General features: G+C 44.7%; 1 protein-coding gene across 18 annotated transcripts in view; it reads left to right on the top strand.

The window, feature by feature from the left end:
• KALRN (kalirin RhoGEF kinase) overlaps positions 1-22127 on the top strand; it is a 608090-nt gene that overhangs the window by 247478 nt on the left and 338485 nt on the right. For all 18 annotated transcript variants that reach the window (XM_064494426.1, XM_064494420.1, XM_064494419.1 and 15 more), the window contains exons 7-9: positions 13628-13819; positions 17512-17643; positions 20690-20920. In XM_064494426.1, coding sequence (XP_064350496.1) covers positions 13628-13819; positions 17512-17643; positions 20690-20920 — 555 coding nt within the window. The remainder of the gene's footprint in view (positions 1-13627; positions 13820-17511; positions 17644-20689; positions 20921-22127) is intronic.

The raw sequence follows: 22127 nt of genomic DNA, 5'->3' as shown, positions 1-22127 counted from the left end.
AACCACATGATTATCACAAAAGATCTAGAAAACTATCTGACAAAATCCAATATCCTTTTATAATAAAAGCATTCAACAAATTGGAAACAGTAGAGAACTTTCTCAATCTGATTAAAGGCACCTATCAGAAGGGCACCTGTCAGCCGTGGGGAAAAACCCACAGCTAACACCATGCTTCACTGTGAAAGACAAGATACTTTCTTCTTAAGATCAGGAACAAGACAAGGATGTTTACTCTTGCCACTTCTAATTAATGTTGAAGGTTCTAGCCAGGGCAGTTTTTCAGGAAAAAGAAAAGGCACTCAGATTAGAAAGGAAGAAGTAAAACTACCTCTATTCTCAGATGTCATGGAATTGTCTATGGAAAATCCTAAGGCATTTACTATGAAACTATTAGAGCTAATAAATGAGTTCAGCTATTAGAGATAATAAATGAGTTCAGCAAGGTTCAGGATAAATAATCAATATATAAAAATCAATTGTATTTCTACACACTTACTATGAACTATCTGAAAATGAAATTAAGAAAACCACTCCATTTATAATAACGTCATAAAGAATAAAATACTTGAGAAAAATTTAACAAAAGAAGTGTAAAACTTGTACTCTGAAAATGTTGTTGAAAGAAATTAAAGATCTAAATAAAGGGGAAAACATCTCATATTCATGGAGTAGAAGACTTAAATATTGTTAAGATGGCAGTGCTCCCCCAAATCGATCTACAGATTCAGCACATGTCTCTCAGAATCCTGCCTGGCTTCTTTGTATAAGCTGGCAAGCAGAATTCTAAAATTCATTTCGAATTGCAAGGGACCCAGAATAACCAAAATAATCTTTAAAAAGAACAGAGTTGGAGGACTCATATTTCCTGACCTCAAAACTTACCGCAAAGCAACAGTGAGTAAGACAGTGTGGTACTGGCATAAGTATAGACATAAAGATCAATGGAAGAGAATTGATAGTCCATAAATAAACCCATATGTCTGTGGTCAACTGATTTTTGACAAGGACACCATGACCATTCAATGTGGAAAGAACTGTCTTTTCAACAAATAGCACTGGGGCAACTGGATATCCACATGCAAAAGAATGAAGTTGGATCCTAACCTCATACTGAAATTAAAATAAAAAATGAATAAATTAGACTTCATCAAAATTTTAAAAATTTGTGCTTTAAAATGTATAATCTAGAAAGTGAAAAGGCAACCCAAAGAATGGGAGAAAATACTGGCAAATCATTTATCTGATAGGAGACTTGTATCTAGGACCAAGAATATGTAAAGGAGAATAAAGAACGCTCAGAGCTCAATAACAAAAATACAAATAACCCAACTGAAAAATAGACAAAAAATCTGAATAGACATTTCTCCAAAGAAGATAATATAAATGGTCAATAAGTGCATGGAAAGATGCTTGGAAGTACATGAAAAGATGTTAGTCGTGAGGGACATTCAAATCAAAGCCACAATTAGCTACCTTTTCACATCCATTAGAATGGCTGTAATCAAAAAGTCAGATAATAACAAATCTTGGTGAGGATCTCGAGAAATCAGAACCCTCATACACTGCTTGAGGCAGTGTAACATGGCGTGGCCACTTTGGAATACAGTCTGGCAGTTCCTCAAACGGTTAAACATTGAGTTACCCTGTGACCCAGTGATTCAACTCCTATGTATATACTCAAGAGAAATGAAAACATATGTCCATACAGAATGTGTATACATTGTACACAAATGTTTATAGAAACATTAATAATAGCCAAAAGATGGAAATAACCCAAACGTCCATCAACTGATGAACAGCTGAACAGAATGTGGTATATACATGCAATAGGATATTATTTGGCCACAAAAAAGGAATGAAGTGCTGATACATGCTAGAACATGGACAAACCTTGAAAACCACTTTACAAAGTGAAAGAATCCAGTCATCAAAGACTACATGTTTATATGATTCCATTTATATGAAAAGTCTAGAATAGGCAAACTTATAGAGCCAGAAAGTGGTAGGCCTGGGATGGCTGGGAGATAGAGGAATAATAGGAAAGGAAAGGGAACAGGATTTCTTTGGATGATAAAATGTAAAAATGTGATGTTGGTTGTACATATCTGTATACTAAATACTATTATGCCTAAAATCATTGAGTTGTATATATTAAATTTAAATGTGAATTATATCTCAATAAAACTGTTAAGAAGAAGAGGGGGAGGAGGGGGAGGAGGAGGAGAAGGAGAAAGAGGAGAAAAAGACAACTGGAGAGTGAATGTTTTGTAAATGGGTTCCCACTACCTTTAAGATATAATCTTCTTAAAGTCAAAGGGAACGACCATGGCAGAGCATGGACAGTCGCCATGGTGGCGTTAGCAAAGCTGAGTTGGGAGGATTTGGGTGTACTGCTTGACACTCTCTTGTTGGTGTATTCAACAAACTTTTGCTGTTGCATTCTCTTTGCCCTTTGCTAGACACTGAGAACAGCAAGATTCACAAGACACAAAGCTGTATTCAAGGAGCTTGTAGTTTAGCCATCCTTAAATTCATGTACCTAATGTGAAGAAAATTTTACCTACTAGGATATAAGCTCCTCAGGGTAGAGCTTTGTCTGTTTCATTCACATCCGTATCTCCAGGGCCTATAAAAATGCCTGGCACCTAATTGGTGTCTAATAAATGTTTGTTGAATGAATAAAGATGTTAAGTTTGCCACAGCATCTGTCACCAACCTGGAGCAGAGAGTGGGAGCAAGGACACAAAACTGGTAAGGCATGGCCTTTAGTTTTGAGGGAGGCCTGCAGGACGTCACTCCAACAGAAGCTGAACAGCCATTGGAAGGAAGTGAAAGAGAGCAATGGTTTCCATCAGGGATGGGCCCGGGAACCAGGTTGCTTACAGGGTCCCCAGGTGATGCACAGTAAAGTCCAGGAACTACTGGACTGGATGATCTTTTAAGTTCCACCTGACCCTAAGCATCTTTGTTTCTGAAGTTCTTATCTTAAAGATGGAAGGACAGCCATTAAAAGGTGTCCTTCCTTGAACAGGATGAGTGTGATCCAGTGTTTGCTGTTAACACTGAGATTCCCTGAGGCAGGCCTTCTGAGGAAACCAGCACTTATAAAATACCACGTGTATCACCAACCAGACCTATTCTTGCTAATCAAGTTGAACAGGATGCAGTGTTTATATCTCTACAAACAGCCTGGTGGGTGGAATTTCCCTTTTCTTCCAACTCAGTAGGAGGATTAGATTTATTTTCTGATCTGCTCAGGACCCATTTATTTTTCCTTGCTCTTGGCACCGTTGTCAGGATTAGACTTGTCCTAAGGAGAAAGGAGTGTGCTTTGAATTAAGCGCGGTGAAGCAGGTGCACGTGTGTAGGCAGCAGCCCTTCTTCCTGACTGCCCGCTAGAGTTACCTGAGGGGCTTTGAAAAACACCACATCTGGGCCGCACTGCCCTCAACTCTGATTTAGCTGTGCTGGGATGTAGCCCAGGAAACCTGGGTGAGATGGAGAGTCAGACTGAGAATCACTGGACCAGGCGAAGAAAATAAGCCAGCTGACATGAACCCTGGGGTCAAACTATGTAGCTATTGAATAATTAGCCTGTGGAGTTGGAGGACTTCCCTTCAAGGTCTGGAGTATCCAGAGAGAAAGAGTGTCTGTCTTTACTCCCTGTTCCTTACTCCCTACTCCAGCCTCTCTAGGTACCCTATTTACCTTTACTCACCAGTCTCTCATCAGCCACGTTTTGGGGGCTGGCTTCTATTCAAACCAGAAACCCAGGGAAGCTCCTTGGCACGGGCAAAAGATCACTCTGCATCACTCAGTATCACTCTCATATACAATGCTGGCTCCACTCACCTGCTGCCCAGTCCCCTGGCCAGGGTCCCTTCAGAAGGGCTTTTCTGAGATGACCTGCAGGGCTTGGCTGACCACTCAGATTTCTGACACTGGCCTGGTTCAGCTTTCTCTCCTGATCATTCACTTGCTCCAGGCCCCAGATTTCCCTCCTCTGCCCCACTGCTGGTTCTCTGCCCAACACCCCTGGCACTTCTTTTCTTGGGGCCATCTGTCAGCATGTCCCATGCCCTCAAGGTATTTGCTGTGCCCTCTGAGTGTTTACCCCCTGAGCCTGTAGCTCAGTTTACCTGCACACTTTAGCATACTCACATGCAGCCAGTGCCTGCTCCTTACCAGGTCTGCAGCTGCCAAGGAGTTAATTTGTCTGAAATTCTGCCAAAGCTGACTCGTGCTTCTTCTCTGTGATCTCCTGCAGCCAAATAAAAAGCATGAAATGGTCTGTGAAACCTAGCACGTCAGATGAGATAATGCACACGAAAGGGCTTAAGCTGTAAAGCACGACACAGTATGAAATGTGGATGGTAACAAGTAGCAGCAACGTTGCATGTGCCATTCTGGGGCATGGCTGGTAGCCAACCAGGAGCACCAGACGAGGGACAGAGACTGATCACAGGCAAGACGTTTACAAATCAGAAGATTCAAGAACTGAGAGGTCAGGACCAGATAGACAGATGAGAAGGGAGCAGTGCAACCACACAGGTCAGAGTTCATGACACAACTAGAGGCCCAGAAATGAGGAAGAGCTAAAGGATTTCCATCAGCAAGTACTTTCAGTTCCCTTCAAAGTATGCCCAGAATCTGGCCACTTGTTACCACCTCTGCTGCCACAGCCCTGATCCAAGCTGCCTCTGCTCCTGCTTGCACTGTTGTAGTGGCTCCTATCTGGTCCCCCTGCTTCCACCTTTGTTCCTTTACAGTCCATCCTCAACACAACAGCCCCAGCAATGCTGCCAAAAGTAAGGTACATCACATCATGTCACTTCTCTGCTCAAAATGATTTAATGTCTTCTTTTCATTCTCAGCTGACGTCCCTTGCCATGGCTTACAAGACTCTACGTGGTCTGGACCCCAGTTACCCCTCCAATGTCATCCTCCACCACCTACTCATATGCTCCAGTCTCCCTGGGCTTCTTGCTATTTTTTGAACGCTCCAAGGTCATTCCTCATGGTCTTTGACCCTGCTGTTTCCTCTACCTGGAATCTCTCTCTGTTAGTTCTCTTACTTCATTCAGGGCTAAACTCAGGTGTCACCTTCGATTTTAGGGATCAGCCTGCCGTGACTTCTCTACCTTAATTTGCACTTCCCCAACCCTATCATGCTCTATCCTTTTCCAGCTATATTTTATATAGCACTGAAATAAGAAATATATAGTAGATACTACTTTATTTTCTGTCTCTTCTACTAAAATGTAAGCTCCATGAGCATAGGAATTTGGTCTGTCTTGTTCCCAGCTTGCACAGTGCCTTACATTGCTGAATGAATGGTTGAATAAACAAATAAAATGGCAGATTGAAGTCTCCAACAATAAAGCAAGACATGAATTAGAGGGGCAAAGAGTTGCCTTAATCCTGAGCTTTTCTATGGTTCTTTGGAGACAGAGGCCTTCTCAGGGTGACTGGCCTTGGGTTTATAGGTTTATTCCTCCAAGAAGGGAAAAGACAAGAAAAGTCCACCTGCCAGGCCCTGCCCATTCCAATCTAAGCTGTTCTGGGAATTCCAAGGGCAAGTCAAGGTCCCCAGTGGGAAGGCTTCAAGATGAAGAAATTCTTATTGAATTCTCTCTCCAAGAGCCCTATTTCTCTGGGATATGAGTTTTTGAACCTTTGGGAGAAATTCCTCTCCGTCATCTCCCCTCTCTCTTGAGGGACTTCCTTGGCCAGCCCAACTGCTTTCACATCTATGGCAAAGTAAAACATCATAGTGGGAAAAAGCATGAGCACTCGATGCTAACCCTGGCTCTGTGTTTCCTTCCTAGTTGTGAGATCATGGGCAAGTTATTTCAATTTTGTAGAGCTTTACCACCTCTTCTGTAGATGGAGGCTAGTGATAGTACCTATGCCAGGGATGTTGTGAGGATGAAATGTGATCATGGGTTTTAAACATAACATTTGGCATGATGCTATGCTTGGCAAATATTCAGCTCTTATCATTGTCAGGGTCCAGAGTGCTAGAAGAAGTAGTTCTCCTTGTTCGGGACAGCCTCTCACAGTTCCCATCTTCAGAGCTCTAAGCAGTTCACAGGTTGTGCTGATGCCATGCACCAAGCTCTGAATAGCCAAGAGAACAGAGAAAGATGTGGAGGATAAACTATCAGTGAACATGTTTCCATGAAGTTTTATAGCCTCTGATTCCAACCTTTAAGGCAGCCTGAAATTACTGCAGCCTAACCCAGAAGAGCTGCATTGTTTCCACCTCTTTCCCTGCTGATGTCCCTGAATCTGATTCCAGCTGTACCCATCCCTCGCTGCCCTTTCAATCCCACAATAATGCCTCACACAAAGACGCTCACCCTTTTAAGGAAGTTTCACTCAGGGCTGAGAAAGGAAAGAGTAGGTTTCCTCTTTTACTTAAATCTGCTTCTGGGTCTCCTTGGCCCTCAGACATATGGCCAGGCGCTTGTTTTCATGGCTGCTTAATGGTTTGTGAAGCAATTACTGGAGGAAACATTGCTATAGCAAGCCAGGCGAGAGACAGAGGGATTCACGGGCCAATGTTATCTTTGTTGATCACCAGGGCTATTCCAACTCTTTTGCTCTCTCCTCCCGACAGTGACAGATGGCTTCCACATGGTTTGACCTACTGTTTTGCCAGCCCTGACCAGATAGTCATCCATCAGCTGCCCTATTTGGCCCCCTAGAGGGCACCCTGTGGTTTGAGGGAGACAGAAGTTCGAGGTTTCGTTGAGAGCTCACCACATCTCATAGCTGTTGTAGTAGAGTTTCAAGCATGGACAGTTCTTATTCCAGATGTTACCATCCCAGTGTCCATATGTTTCGAGGTGGGATCAGCAGGTTTACATGGTAATGTTCAACTAATTAATCATAGGCTGATGTGTTAACAGCTTCAGGACCCAAAGTGGGTTTGATACTAGCAAAGATGTAAACAATACATATGGTATTATTAATCTGGAAAAAAAGAGATGAGGTTCAGCTTTTTCCATTGCTTTGGCATGAAGCCTCTGAAAGCTGTGCGGGAAAATATCCAAATACTTCTCCTCATGGCTATCTTTAAGTGTTACAAAACAAAACCTGAAATTAATATTACCTCTAGGACATGAGTAAAAGGTAGTTCAAGCAGAGGGGTCATGTAGATTAGGCTTCAGGAGACCTGGGTCTAGTCTCAGTTTGCCTTTTTGTTACTTTGAACATAATACTTGATTGATTTAATAGATTTTTTTTAAGCACCTACTAGGTGGATTCAAGAAATATCTGTGTTTTATTACTTTTTTTCTAACTATAAAATGAAATTGTTACATGGACTTGGCTTCTAGAAAACATTAAATAAAATGTGTTTATATTTCTCCCCTTATTGAAGCCTAATTTGCTCACTAAAACTTGCCTATTTTGCTTGTACCTAAATTCTACTTTACTTGTGAAAAAAAGTGCTTTACCAAAGTAAAAAGATAAGGGGACATTTGAGTAATTACAACTTTTGTGGAATGTAACCTTACCAAATCTGTTAAAACTAAAGATACATCAAAATAATTCTTAAAACTAAAAAATATTTTAAATACCAAATCTATTAAAATTAAAAATACCCTGCACCCCCTAGCATTACTTATAGAGAAAAAAAAACAAACAAACAAAAACTAGAAACAACATTTGTGTCTCAATAAAGAGAAAGAATTTGACAGAAGTAGAAGTTTGAACATAAATTCCGCCTTTGCTCCATTACCCATAGCATTTGATGTTTTGATGTGTTAATTTCAGGGGGAGGGAAGGGGCTGGGGGATAAAATACTATATATTTCCTCTGTACAGTTTTAAGAGCATTTTCCCTTAATAGTAATATATATATAAATTATTTTTTAAAAAGCTTCTCTGTGCACAGGAGAACTGAGCTGAGAAAAAGACCCTAGTGAAAACTCCCCCGCACCAGGCAGATCTCATACAGAACAGCATGCAGTAATCTTTGGTGGGCTGCGCTAGTATGCATAATGGTTTTCTCAGCTGAAGCTATACTGTTTATATATTTTGTATTTCACATTTTGATTGAACATTCAGTTTTCATTTGACCCAAATGATTTTGCTGAGAACTTGGCCCTCGGTCAGTTATCTGCCCGACCTCCCTCCCTGGACTTCCGGATTTGGAGAGTCAAGCTCTCCAGGGCTTGTCTAGAGCACTGAGCCCCTTTCAGGAAAGTGGCCCATGTGTGGGGGTTGGACTCACTTTCTGTGATGCTCTGACAGATCACAACTTCCATCTTCATGATGAGAATTTAAAAGCTGCAGCCCTGTTGGGCAGAATGGAATTGAGAACCCTGTGCCCAGGACTCATTCCTTGTAGAGATGAGACAGCTCTTCAGGGACTCCCCTCTGCCTCGCTGGAGGTGAAGATGAAAAAGCCATCCCTGTCCGACAAAGTGATGGGTCTCCTCGCCTGGCCTGGGGAGGACGCTTCTGCCACCTTTGCAGTATGATCAGTGAAAAGGAGATGGGTCTGTCCCTTTGTATGAGGATAGGACATTCCCACTTCTGAGTGCTCTGGGTGCGGCTAACACAAGTCAAGGTAGTGGAAATTCCTTAAGAAGAATATCCCAAGAGACAAAGGCCTCTATTTTCCGACTTAAGGTTGAAGGGGCATGGCTCCCAGAGCAAGTCGGCTGATTCGGAATCCTCTGATCTTTCTGGGTCAAGGAAAGACCTGTGGACAATTCAGAGCCCCAGACCCTTGAATCCTAGGGGAAGGGCATCTGCCAATAGAGAGGGTGCAGTTTGCAGGGCAGTGGCCTGACGGGCAGCTCGGACCACTTGGCCCGCTATGGGGCTGGCCCCACGGGGCAGGCTCCTGTGGAAGGGACTCTTCCTCAGGAATGGTAGGGGACCTTGTGGCATGCTCTCTGGGATGTATAATGAGACTCTGGACTCTGAAATATTTGCCTCTAAATGGAATAGTTGATAGATTTTTCTTTTGTTCTACTTTTTACTAATACTTTGACTGGGTTTGCCCTTAATTTGGAGAGTTAACACCTGTCTGCTGGAATTGGATGTGGGAAAACATAAGACATTCTTTGAGTTATCAGTTATATGCCAGACAACTGACTGGTTGCTTTATGTTATCTCATGTAACATACAGGAGGGAGTTTCTAATTTAGGGTGGGGACCTCTAACCAGAGGAATGTACAATCACCCCTGATTTTAGGAGTGAAATGAATGGGACTCAATACACATACTCAGAAACAATCTACTCTTCCAATCAGCCCCTGACACAGACCCTACGATTACAAAAATGATAGCTTGCATCAAATGACTATTTCTAGAAGAACCAGTATCTCTTTCAGAGTATACCACATAAGAAACTACACTTAAAGAGAAAATTTAGCTGAGATTTTGAGTGGAAGGTTATCATTATCTTGCAAGCAACTTTGTATGTTTTTGTAGCCAGTCAGGGCAGCGAGGAGCCAGGTTCAAAGTGAGAGCCTTTGGCAGGGCTGAAAACTTTCAAGATTCTGCCAAGCAGTTCTTTCAGCAGAATTACTCTATCCCATCGATTTTAGTTAATCACAGCAGGAGACAAGACCTCAAGAGAAGGGGCCGGCTGTCTCTCCTGTGATCTCCAATTAATGACTGCAGGAATGAAATGAGAAAATAGAAAATTTTGTGGGCACCAAAAGTGGGGGCAGATTGTAAGTATAAAAGGTTTTCAGTTAGCAAGATTTTGCTGGAATTTAGCTATTTTTCCCATTTATGACCAAAATGAGTGGAGGAGAGCCTTTGTGGGGAGATAGGATGGGAGATGCAACAGACCAGGCTACAGGCACATGGCATACTGCAGGGTAGGTCGTGTTCATACCTTGGACTATGTGCTACTTTGTATAATGCCTAGTAACTGGCAGCACTGCTATAGTGCGGGCTTTAAATTAATAAAGCAGTTTTGAGGTAAGGGTTTAAGAAGATACTCACTAAGCCAGAACTATTAGTCATGTTGTCAACTTCTGGCCTGGGAAGCTGGTTAGTCTAGGCAGCTGGGCTCAGGGGGAGGGGTTGCAGAGAAGAAGGGGAGGAGCGCAGCCGTCCCTTGGTCCCCCAGCTCCAGCTGTGGCCTTCACACGACAGGACGGAGAGCAGAGCCAGACTGAGGGCTGAGGCTTGGACAGCCGAGGCTGGGCTACCTGAACCCCCAGGGTGGGCCGCACTACCCTCCCCAGACTTGCGCCTTGCAGCCTTCCCCTGCCAGCCCTTTAGCCAACAGAGCAGTTTTTTGAACGCATCAACCAGATCATGTTACTCTTCTGTTTAAAGCCCTCCCATGGAATATGGGTACTTGAAAGCTTTATAGCCTCAGTTTACGCCCCACCTCCTCCATAGGAAAGAGTCTATGGAGGGGAGTAGATTTAGTTAGTATTCCCCAAGGCACTGAAGAGAAGACAGAATAAGCACCCTGTTTATTCAGACTCGCAACCTTTCTCTGTCCTTTGAAGTCATATGGGACCTTCTCTGCCATCCTCTCCTGTCGTTTGGTTTGTGACTCCAGTTTAAAATCTGTCTGCTTATTTGTCTCAAGTTCTAGGCTGGAGGAAAATGAAGACAATGATGATGAACTTGGGCAATGTGGCTTGCCTGCAGAGTTTTGTTGCTCTGCAAAGGGGCTGTAGAGAAAAATAATGAGCAGATTCATGAGTCAACATTATATTTATCCCTCTGTTGTGAGGAATACTGCCTCTACTTCTTGTGTGAAGCATAATCACTTGTTAGCTTTAGTAAGACATTTCTCTGCCCACTGATAAGCGAACACAAAGGCATTTATTGTGCTCGTCTCAATGTGAAATGTAAGCTGTGGTCTTTGTTTGTTTGTTTTTAGCTTAAGGGTTGAAGGGGGCCTTGGAGGACTGCCAATCTCACTATCCCATTCTGTGCAGGAAGCCCCTTCCCAGCATCGTTGCCCGTGGTTTCAGATCCCTTTCCTCTGCATCTTTATACACGAGTTGCCTCTGCCTCTATTGAAGCACTTACTTCATTGTGCTTTCAATTACAGTGATTTGAGGGCTTCTCTTAAGTCTCAGCTGTGAGTCCTTCAGCCAGGATTCCTGTCTCGTCTCTCTTTGATCTCCCACAGCCCCCAACACAGAGCCTGGCCCACTCTCCATAAATATTTGAATGAGTGACAAGGTGTTAACAGCCTCCAGAGGCAGCCACAGTTCGATGTCTCTAATAACTAGAAAGTTCTTCCTGTAAGTGAGCAGAAATTTGCCTCCCCAAGTTCCCTGTGGGAGAAAATATAAGCAGGCAGTGATGACAAAGGGTCAGGCGTCCGTAAGATGTACACGAGAGACCCTGGGGACAGGCCATGCCCTGCTCTTATTGCTGTTCTTGCTTCCTGTCTGGCCAAAGGACACAAGGAAGCCCTGCAACCCTAGAGAGATCTGGATAAATGTGTTTGGTGGAGAGAGGGGAGAGTTTCCAGGATTGAGTCCTGTCTGGAGGGATAGCTCTGTCCGCTCTCTCATTGTCCCACCCGTATCCCCTTAGTCTGCCCTGAGGGTCATCTGCAGATAGTTCCCAAACACAACAACACTCCCTGCGTTTCTCTGCCTGTGGTCACTCTCTGACCTTGGGAGTGTGGTTGGCTTGTGTGGAGGTCAGGCTGGAAATGCCAGGGAGTAACTCCAGGAGGGACCTTCAACCATGAGCGATGGGACTTGGCACGTAAATACCCCACGTTCCTCATCTCCCAGTGGGATGGCTCGGAAGTGTGTTCTACATAGTCTCTCCAAAGTTTCAGGAGGGGTGACCCCAAATGCTCACGGCAGTCACTCACTCGTGAACACATTCTTCCTTCATTTGCCCCCCTGCCCTTTCTGAGGTGCACACTCCCTCACTGTGCTTCCTGGGATCACCCAGATAAACAGGCTGCCCCAAATCCTTGTCTCAAGGTCTGCTCTGGGGGGAGCCCAAGAAGGAAATTTAGGAGAAATCCGAACGTTGGTCCCTTAGAAGACAGAACTATTTAAATTAGTATATGCCTCCCCCACCACCTTTTCTTTCCTTCTATTTCTAATTCAGAGTGGGTTTTTCTGTCAGTTCTATAAATAGAGTTTAATTTTAAGAAAAATCTGTGTTCTAACACAGAAAACCGGGCTGATAATGATTCCTAAATCTTTGAATGAGAGTTATTTCAAATAATAAGAGTTAGTAATATTCTAGTTCTATCAAGGAATGGTGCTACGTCAGAAAGATCTCAGGCCAGACTAAAGAAAGAGATTACGCGTGGGGGTCATTAGACAGCAGGGTGGATTTGTGTGTTCGAGCACTTCACTCAACCTTTTCAACTTCCACAGAGACCTTTTCAATGATGAGAGGCCTTATCAACCTGTTTCAGGTTTGGGATGAGGGGCTTGAGGTCAGGGACAGCAAAGATGAATGGGGAGCATGAAAGGAGAAGGAAAGGAAAATAAAGAGCCTTCATTAAGCTTACCCATTATTAATGAACTACCACTGAGCTAATAGAGCCAAGAGAAAACACTGTTGCCGAAGAGTATTTATTATCACATGAGAAGATTTGTAACAAAGAACAAAGGTGTGCAAGCCACCTGCCGCCCTGGTCCTTCTTCAGACAGACATTGTGTGAGTCAGAAAAGCTCCCTGTTGGTGCCACGATATTACCTGATTGTTTTGACACCTCAGACAATTACTAGGAGGTAGCAGTTAAAAATAGCCATGCTCCCCATTGTCTGTGTTTGTGGGAGTTCTCTTTTATCTTGTTTCTTCCTGGGGAGTTTTCTGCCAGCCTAGTAGGGAGCAACACACATGGTCATGAATTTTTAATTGGCAATCAGAGATGGGAATGAATATATACAAAATACATGGTGAGAGGAGTCAGCAGGGCCAGGAGACCCCCACAGGTGCCTTTTTGGGGTCAGGTGAGGAAATGTTCCCAAGTCAAGTAGGGATAAGGAAAGACCACAGACCTTATTTTTCGCATGCGTGTTGTGGCTTCACAAGCTCTCTTTATTTAAGCCCTGGCTGATGGCCAATGCCCGAGCTCTCTCGTTAGGGCAGATGGGGGCAGTGAGTGCCTGGCTTGGTGGTAGGAAGGTGGGTAGTTATAGGTGACATATGTCCTTTGCCCTCTTTGATGAGCACTGTTGCCTTGTTGAGGTTGACAGTGCTGCCCTGGGTCCAGCTCTCTCCTGACAGAGGTGCTTTGGCCTCCTCCCACTCTTGCTCCAGTCTGAGCCATTGCTTCCAGAGAGAAACTCTTGGAAGTACCATGCTGTCCCCTTGGCTTGACTTCATAAGATGATGGTGAGGGTTATTAAGGTAGTCCGTGTAAAGTGACTGCATTCATGGGCATTAAGAGTTGGCACAAAAACTGAGTTGGTCCCCAGAATGAAAGTTCTCAGTTACTGTACCTGCCATCCACTGTAACTTTACATTGCAGGCAAAGACCTCCTTTGGGCCCAAAATGGATGCGTTAGTGTGACCGACGCTAGCCTCTCTCAAACTTTTTGTTTTCGGTAGCCTCATCCCCCAAAGACTCCCCCCTGTCAAAGTGCTCCGGGGATGCCTTTTCAGCCCACCCCACTAAGCACTTGCTCTCCCTTGCTCCCCAGAACGCCTATGTCAACATCAACCGCATCATGTCCGTGGCATCCCGCCTCTCAGAGGCCGGCCACTATGCATCACAGCAAATCAAGCAGATTTCCACGCAGCTAGACCAGGAGTGGAAGAGCTTTGCGGCTGCTCTGGACGAGCGTAGCACCATCCTCGCCATGTCTGCAGTGTTCCATCAGAAGGCCGAGCAGGTGAGGCCAAGGGAGCAGCTGCGGCTGCTGGTGGTGGCAGGCGGAGGGACGGGGGAAGGGCGGGGTGAGAGTTCACACACTGAGGTTGAGTGCCCCTCTTCTCGTTCTGAAACACCGAAGACCCTGCTGAGTAGTTGTGACAGTAACCCGTGTTCTGCCACTTCCATGCCCCTTTTGTATAAAAGAGACGTTGGTAACTCTGGGCGGCCTTATCTAACGTCCAAACAGGAAGGAACCCAGAGCCTGTGTACATTCTGCTTAGTAGTTTATTGGTGTGTGTGTGTGTGTGTGTGTGTGTGTGTGTGTGTGTGTGTGTGTGTGTGTGTGTGTGTGTGTGTGTGTGTGTGTGTGTTGACTGCTTAGTTTGCATCCTATGAGCATAGACCAAAGGGGTGAAAGTAAACTGATCATTGAGTGCTAAGAGCAGGGGGAAGCTAATTTTACATGAAGTACTTGCTGTGGATAATAATGATGTAATAATAATACAAGGGACAGAAATAATAATTATCTGTTGCCATATGCTTACTGACATTGGGCAGTGACATTACTAACTCGTTTTATAGAGAGGAGCAAGGAAGCTCAGAGAGATTAAGTGACCTACCTAAGATCCAGTGGCGTGTTGGAGCTGACTAACCAGCTTAAGGAGAGCCAGTTGTTAAATTTTCAAGAATTTTACAAGCTGGTTGTTAAACATAGATATTACTTTATATAAGTTTATAGTAAATATATCATATTAAAAATAAAGATAATAAATACTCAGAACATCATTTTCAATTATTTTGCTACATTTTATTATTTTCTGTGTTCTTGAGATTATTTCCATCTATTTGTGTCTATGGTGGAAATACACACTTGTGTGATACTGATCACCTCTTCCCGACTCCACATTTGGTGTTGTCGCATTGATAGCTTGAAATAGACCAAGGTAGAAGTTTTTACACCATGGAAATCATTAAGTTTTACAGACTAGGGCTTGATCTGATGTTTTATTGTTTGGTTGTCTAGAGTCTTGAGAAAATATTTTAAAATGCAGATTAAACTTTAAAATGTGTCCCTCCTATAGCTGTTACATCAAGAATAGCACACAAAATTAAGGAAATATTCTTTTGATATTCAAAAACTATCATTCCATTCAGCAAAGAAGTCACTTACAATCGCTGATGAATGAATAACGTTCTGACATAAGTCTCCAGGTACTTTTTCACTTTTGTGTTACACCTTAACGGAGTGAAAATGTCAGCAGCTTTTGTGTTGGAACTATATGTTTGTCATTTGGAAACAAAAGCATCTGTGAGAATCGGTTACATGGAGTTTATCATAAGAAGCATTCTATATGTTATTATTCTTTGTAAATTATGTGCTACGCACCTTTTATGTCAGTAAAATTTATAACACGTGTGTATATACATACACACATACACACATATATTCGTATATATGCTGCTTATTAAACATTTATTAATACACCGCTGAGAAAGTCACATATTCATCTATGGGCAGCTGGATTTCAACCCAGATGTGTCTAACATTAAAGCCTGTGGTCTTAACGTCTACATTTCTTTCTTTGTATGACATTTGGGTAGCTCACAGATAATACAGAGTCAGACACAAGGTCATACCTTTAATCTCTTCCTCTATTACCAACCTAATGTGGAAGGCAGCCTGGGGTAATTGAAAGAGTCTAGGCTTTGATACTAGACACAGGTAAGTTCTAATTACTAACTCTTCGGCAAGTCACCTCACCATTCTGAGCTTGTTTCCTCATCTCTAACATGAGGATAACCATAAATCTTGCAGCACTGTTATAAGAATTAGAGATGGAGCACATAAGGTGCCTAGAATGTTTTTTAAATGGTTGACAGTACTACCGTAGGCATTTGTTCAACATACCTGTCCTGGTATCTTTGTATTTCCTTCACCTGTGTCTGTTTCCATCTGAGACCTTCCAGAGACTGAAATACTTGTGTCATAAGTCAAGAGCAACCCTGCACATTGAGAGGGAGCTAGCCTTTCTTTTTCTTTTAAGATGATGATGGTCATGACTGATAGCAACTGACAGTGAGTGCATTCTTAGGACCACGACAATATTCACGTCAAATCTGCTGTTCTCTCTTCAATCCTATCACCTGCACACTTTGTTCAAGATTTCTCCAGATTGGCAAGGGAGACTCAGTGCTTCCCTCTGTGTCTCTCTGTCTGTCTCTCCTTGAGATGACCATTTTGTGGCACCTGCTATAGGACTCTTGTTGGAATACTACAGGGAAACCCCAAGGGCCTTGAAGAGGTGCTTCCTCCATGACTGACATAAATGTCAAGTTACTTTCCAGTTCCTTTGTAAAATGATTACTGATGGACCAAAGCAGCTTCTGAGATATTAGCAAGTACATGCAATCTAATACTGAGTGTCACCCAGCACTCTTCCAGAATTGTTAGGAGATGGCTTAATGGGATAAAAATCATACAGAATGAAAAATCGACTGTAACAGCTGACTGGCTAAGGACTGAAAGCAGACAATGATACCAAGACTAGAACTCAAGCAGTTGCAGAAATGCGGTACCCGAATTGGGAGTAACTGAAGGAGTCAACTTCTATTTGCTATTTCCTGACTTGGATTAGTTTGGATTAGAAGCAATTTTATTTGTATCTATTTTTTAATGCAATTATCAGGTATTACCAGTGCTTCAGGGAAACTCATAAACCACGCTTCTTTTTAGCTGGCAACAACACACACACACACACCAAAGGATGGATTCAAGGCTATTTTTTCAGTGCATTTATTTAGGCAGCTCTTTATTGTCCTCAGATGGGCTGTTCTAGGCAATGAGATAAAAAGGTATTTAGGCAATTAATTTAAGTGGAGCTGTGCATCCAGGCAAGAGGAATCGCAGACAGCACCATTCCAGACTGTTGGGTGAAAGATTATTTGCATTTTAGAGGTGTATTTTCCACTCAGTAAATCTGAGTGATTTCAGTTAGCTCACCCTTTGTGCATGGAGACCCATCATCTTCCATAGTTGTTAATTTTAATTTTTAAATAATTTAATGTCTGTCAAGATCTATATCTATATATCATGTCCCAGGAGCCACTACAGGCATAGTACAGTCTGTCCCCCAAAGTTGCCCCTCCCCACCTCCACCGCTAGGGACTGAGCCAGCAGCAGGGATCCTGTTGAGGGTTAATCTTCATTCCCTGAGGGAATGGTCTCTGTGAGTTCCCTGGGGTGTCTGATGGGCCTGTATGAGGTGTTCTTTGCTCCTCTTCACAGCTTGATGTACACACTATAAAGTGCACGTGTGGAAACATCCCATTTCATTGCATCCTGTGAGTGTGCACAGGCCAAGAAGCTCTCATGTACACATGTAATGCAGTGAACTATTTGCATACCTATAGTTTATAGTCAGTGTGTGGATGTAACCTGTTGAACATACGCACACTCCCACCCCCAGCAGTTTCATAATAGTCATCTTTGTTTGTGGAAACTACACTTCTTAAACAGGCATTGGGTCTGATTTCTTAATGGGGTTGGTGTTCGTAGAATTAAAGCAAAAGCTCCACCCTCTGCATTGGTCTCTAAGGCTCCCTGAGGTTCCAGTGCTTCTTCCGAGGGCATCTGACCATCTCCATGTAATCCGCCCATCGCCCTACCCTGGTGCTCCCACACTGACCCAGCTGACTGGCTTTTCCTTCCAGTTCCTGTCGGGAGTGGACGCCTGGTGTAAGATGTGCAGTGAAGGTGGCCTGCCGTCCGAGATGCAGGACCTGGAGCTGGCGATCCACCACCACCAGTCCTTGTATGAGCAGGTGACCCAGGCCTACACAGAGGTGAGAACCAAGGGGGTCCCGGCTGTGCATGGGTGGATGGGCGGCAGAACCGCTGGCCTGTGTGCTGTGAAATAGCCTGGGTCAGCCTAAAAAGAAGAGAGGCCGTTTCCTTTTGGAGACAGCACTAAGATCTTTCATCTGTGAATGATGGTGTCTCCAGCCAGGAAGCAAAAAGATGCGGCCATCAGCAGGTACTGCCTTGGTGAGCATGCATACACCTGCATCCCTACCCCCACAACATGCGAAGGTGGGACTCTCTCCTCTGAGGGAGGACTGTGAGGAAACAAGGTCGTGCTGCTCTGGAGTTGCTTTCTGGCTGGTGTACGGGCATGCACACACCAGTCCAACCACCCCTTTTATGAAGCAGCTCCTCAAAAAATACTAATTTTCTCAGAGGACAGCTCACTATGGGGTAGAGATAAGTGTTTGCAAGAGCGAGAAGCTGCTGTGAAAGTGAAGGACAGACTAAAAGGCTCTTCTGCTGAAAATTCAGCGGCAGGAAGCATGGCACAAGTTAAGAGGAGGGAAAACTTCCTTTCAAAGTAAAAGGAGAGGGGCATATAGCTGCATCTGTGTGGATAGACACAGGTAAGCAAGCTCGTTGAGTGGCGTGAACTCTGAGGGAGGGGCTGAGGGATGTGAGGAAGCTGGATGGGGGCGCGGCCACGATGGCGGAGTAGAAGGACGCTCGTAGCTCACCCTCTCCCACAAATACACCGAGAGACATCCACAGACCTACCCGCTCACTCAGAACACCTGCTCTAGAATCTACATTTTAATAAATATTGCCCCACTTGAGTCTGGTCGCATGTTGAAGTCGAAGAACCAATGCTTCTGGGTGAGAGAAAGAGTTTTTGCCAAGTCAAAACCCAAGTTTGAGTCCTAGCTCCGCACTTTCCTGCGTGACCTCGGGCAGGTCACTCAACCGCTGAAAGCCTCAATTTCTTCATCTGTAAAATGAAGGTGATAACACCTGCCTGTAGTTTTAAGGGCTGTAAAGATAATTCATATAATGCTCTTGGCCCAGTGCCTGACGATAATAAGTACTAAAAAATGGTAATAGGTTTTGTCATTATAGGAAGCAGAGAGGAGGGTTTGTGAGCCAAATCTGATCTCATCAGCTCTGATGCACATGGCCCAAGGCTTTCTGAGGCCCCTTGCCTCTACCTGGGGGTCAAGACTCTCTAAATCTACTCTTTGTAAATACAAAAATAGAGCATACAAATGAGATTAATATTATACTTACGTATTTCACACTTATGGAGTGTGAGTGTAATTATATAGAGAGACACAGCTTTTCTCCCACTTAATTCTCAGGCTCTAGCACTGCAGGACATTGACACTCCCTCCAAGCCCCCTTCAGAGGTCAGTGGGCTGTTCCTGCCTCCCCCACATGTAGACTGAGGCAGAGGAATGAAACTCGGGGTGACTTGGATTTGAAGACTTGGCCTTCCATCTCGAACCACCCTGCCCTGGACATAGCACAGTGCCCAAAGGCAGCATCTGCTCAGAATTCCCTGAAGAGAGCTCTCTCGGGTATGGCCACGGGATGTGCGTCTTCTTCACATCTCTGGAGGGCATTACTTCTGTGTTATTTGTGAGGTACTTCCTCTCCCCTTCCTTGGCAGGACAGCATGGGCAGCAGGCAGGGTGAGATGGGGTGGACAGAGGTAGTCACCTACACTGACTGTATTCCTCCAGCCAGGTTTCCTTTCCTGTTTCAGCTGTGTTCTCCACTGGTGCTCTTCTTACTCATACCCCAGCCCAACTCACACTTCTGTGGCTCTGTCAAGGGGGGAGTAACAGCTGCCTCTGTATTCCTGAACACCCACCCCCCAGCCAAGCTATTATCAAGATGTGCAGCTGGGGTGAAGGCAGGGTGTGAGCCCAGCAAATAGCTCCCCATTCATCATCACAAGGCTGGAGGTGGAAGCACACCTCCTTTCCTACTTGCTGGAAAGGAGACCATTCCAACTCCGAACCAACTTTTATTTCATTATTCACCAAATTAATTTGGGGTCTAAGTTTCCTATCAGTTCCCTAGACACCCCTGTTTTAAATTAGAAAGACACATGCTCTGCTGGATACTCTGCCAAGGACTAGAGAGCCACAGGTGTCAATCAAATGATGCCATTTTCTAGAGATATTGCCAGGATTCCAGTGAGGAATGACAGGGAATGTCACCCCCACCGGTTTCAGCACTGACGGTGAGTGTTGGGAAACCCAGGAGCATGGATGTTATGTTTATAATCTAAGGGTCCGTCCCTTACCCTGCATGTTCCGGAAAGACAGGGATGTTAACAATTTCAGGAGAAAAAAAAAAAGGTGGTTCTATTAAAGGAGAGCAAAACAAAGATAAATAGAAAAGAAAATGACAATGAAATGAAGAAGACAGGATAGAGACATGATGATGATGATAAGGGTTGAATTGGTACTCTGGTACCAATACTACATGCTGGGCCCTATCCTAAGAGCTCTGCATGTGTTAACTCGTTCAATCCTCACCACAACTCTGAGGTACGGACCATTACTGTCCCTATTTCACAGACAAGGAAACTGAGGCCTGAAGAGGTCAAGTAATATAACTCTTGCCTCTGGTCACATACCTAGAAGTTTAGAGGTAGGTCAAGGAAGGTAAAGAAGGAAGAGGGAGAGAGGTTTATGGTATCAATTTTATTTCTGAAATGAAATTCTGCTGCTGAGCTAGTCAGTGAGCCAGTCAGAATATTTATCAAGTATCAAATGTCAGGTACAGTCCTAGGTGTTGGGGAGAGATAAGGCAGGGTCAAGAGGCACTGATTTGAGGTCTCGTAGACCACTGGCTGCTGCTCCCGCAACTCCTCTCCCATAGGATCCAGGACTCTCCGCCCTCCCTAGGTGCAGGCTGGGGACCTGGCAGCTCTCGCTAGCACAGTCCTTGGTTGTCATGGGTCTAGATAGCACTGAGGTTCTCAGTCCTGATCAGGGACCCTCCACAGCCTCTCATGCCCTCTCTGTGCCCCTCACCCCTCTGCTCCCTTGACTTGACCTTCTTTCCCTCTTGCAGGTCAGCCAGGATGGCAAAGCGCTGCTGGATGTGCTGCAGCGTCCCCTAAGTCCTGGGAACTCCGAGTCCCTCACGGCCACAGCCAACTACTCCAAGGCAGTGCACCAGGTGCTGGACGTGGTGCACGAGGTGCTGCACCACCAGCGGCGGCTCGAGAGCATCTGGCAGCACCGCAAGGTGCGGCTCCACCAGCGGCTGCAGCTCTGCGTCTTCCAGCAAGATGTCCAGCAGGTGAGAGACCGCTTCCCTGCACCTGGCATCCGTCACAGGCAGGCAGACAGCTGGAGGAGAACGGAGAGACAGGGAGCACACATGCACACTTACATAGAGAGGGGACAGACAGACAGACACACACACACCCCAAAACAGACAGAGAGAGGGAGAGACAGAGACAGACAATGGGGGAAGGGAAAGAGAAGAGAGATTTAAGGACAGAATGCAGAGAAACAGACACACACCAGCTGGAAGGAGAAAGGGAAAGAGGAGGGTACGGGGATAGACAGAAGAGAAAGAGACAGGGCCTCCTGCTAGCAGAGGGAGAGGGCAGAGTGAGCCTGCCTCTCCCCACCTGACTCCTTGTTTGCTGCCATTTCTGGGCATGGCCTTTGCCCAAATAGGAATACCTTGACCCAAAGCACAGTAGAGAAGTTGAAACCAAAGATAGACACTAGTGAAAAAAGATTCCATTTAAACATCTGCAGCTAAAATTGGCCTGACACATCATCTCTGTGTAGATGTCCCTTGGGTGCCAACAGGTGTACACTTAGCATTCTCTTCCCCCCTGGGCTTGAGGACAGTGGAAATAAGTCACCCTAAGGATCAAACTGGGACTTGGGTTCATTAAGCTGCAGAAGGACATAGACGGGCCCACCTGCCATTGATTGCTGGTGGAATAATTTTCGGTGCTATTGTTTTTCCAGTTTGGAGTGGGACAGTACTGACCAACAGCCAAAAGAGCTGTTGCCAACCTTTAACTTTCCGTTATTCTCTCCTAACTCCTGCGGCTTCCCAGGGGAGTAAAGGACTCCTTCTAAGACCAGGTAGAGCTGACTTTGTCGTGAGAAGAACAGGGAGTAGCTAGAGTCTTGATCTTTCTGGTATATGCAAACTCCATTCCATTTTTTCATAGCCAGAGTAAGTGTTTTGAGCACTCTACAGGCCCTCTTGTTCTGCCTCCCTTTCCTCTTCTTCCTCTGTGTTGTGCAAGAATACATTGATAAAGTGTTTTTGAACAACTACTGTGTGCGAGGCCCTGTGCTAAGAACTTGAGATTGCTGGCCAGAGAGAAGACATCTACACTTGAGGATGTCTGGATGGCACATGGCTATCTGGGCTCAGGGACAAAGAGCGAGACAACAATGGGCTGGCGGAGTCAGAGCAGAGAAAGTTCCCTGCAGTTGGGGTGGGATTTGGACTGGTCCTTGGATTCAGGCAGAAG

The sequence above is a fragment of the Camelus dromedarius genome, chromosome 2 (genome assembly GCF_036321535.1).
Source record: "Camelus dromedarius isolate mCamDro1 chromosome 2, mCamDro1.pat, whole genome shotgun sequence".
NCBI lineage: Eukaryota > Metazoa > Chordata > Mammalia > Artiodactyla > Camelidae > Camelus > Camelus dromedarius.
Note: the sequence above shows the minus strand (reverse complement) of the source record. Positions and strands in the feature narration are given on the sequence as shown.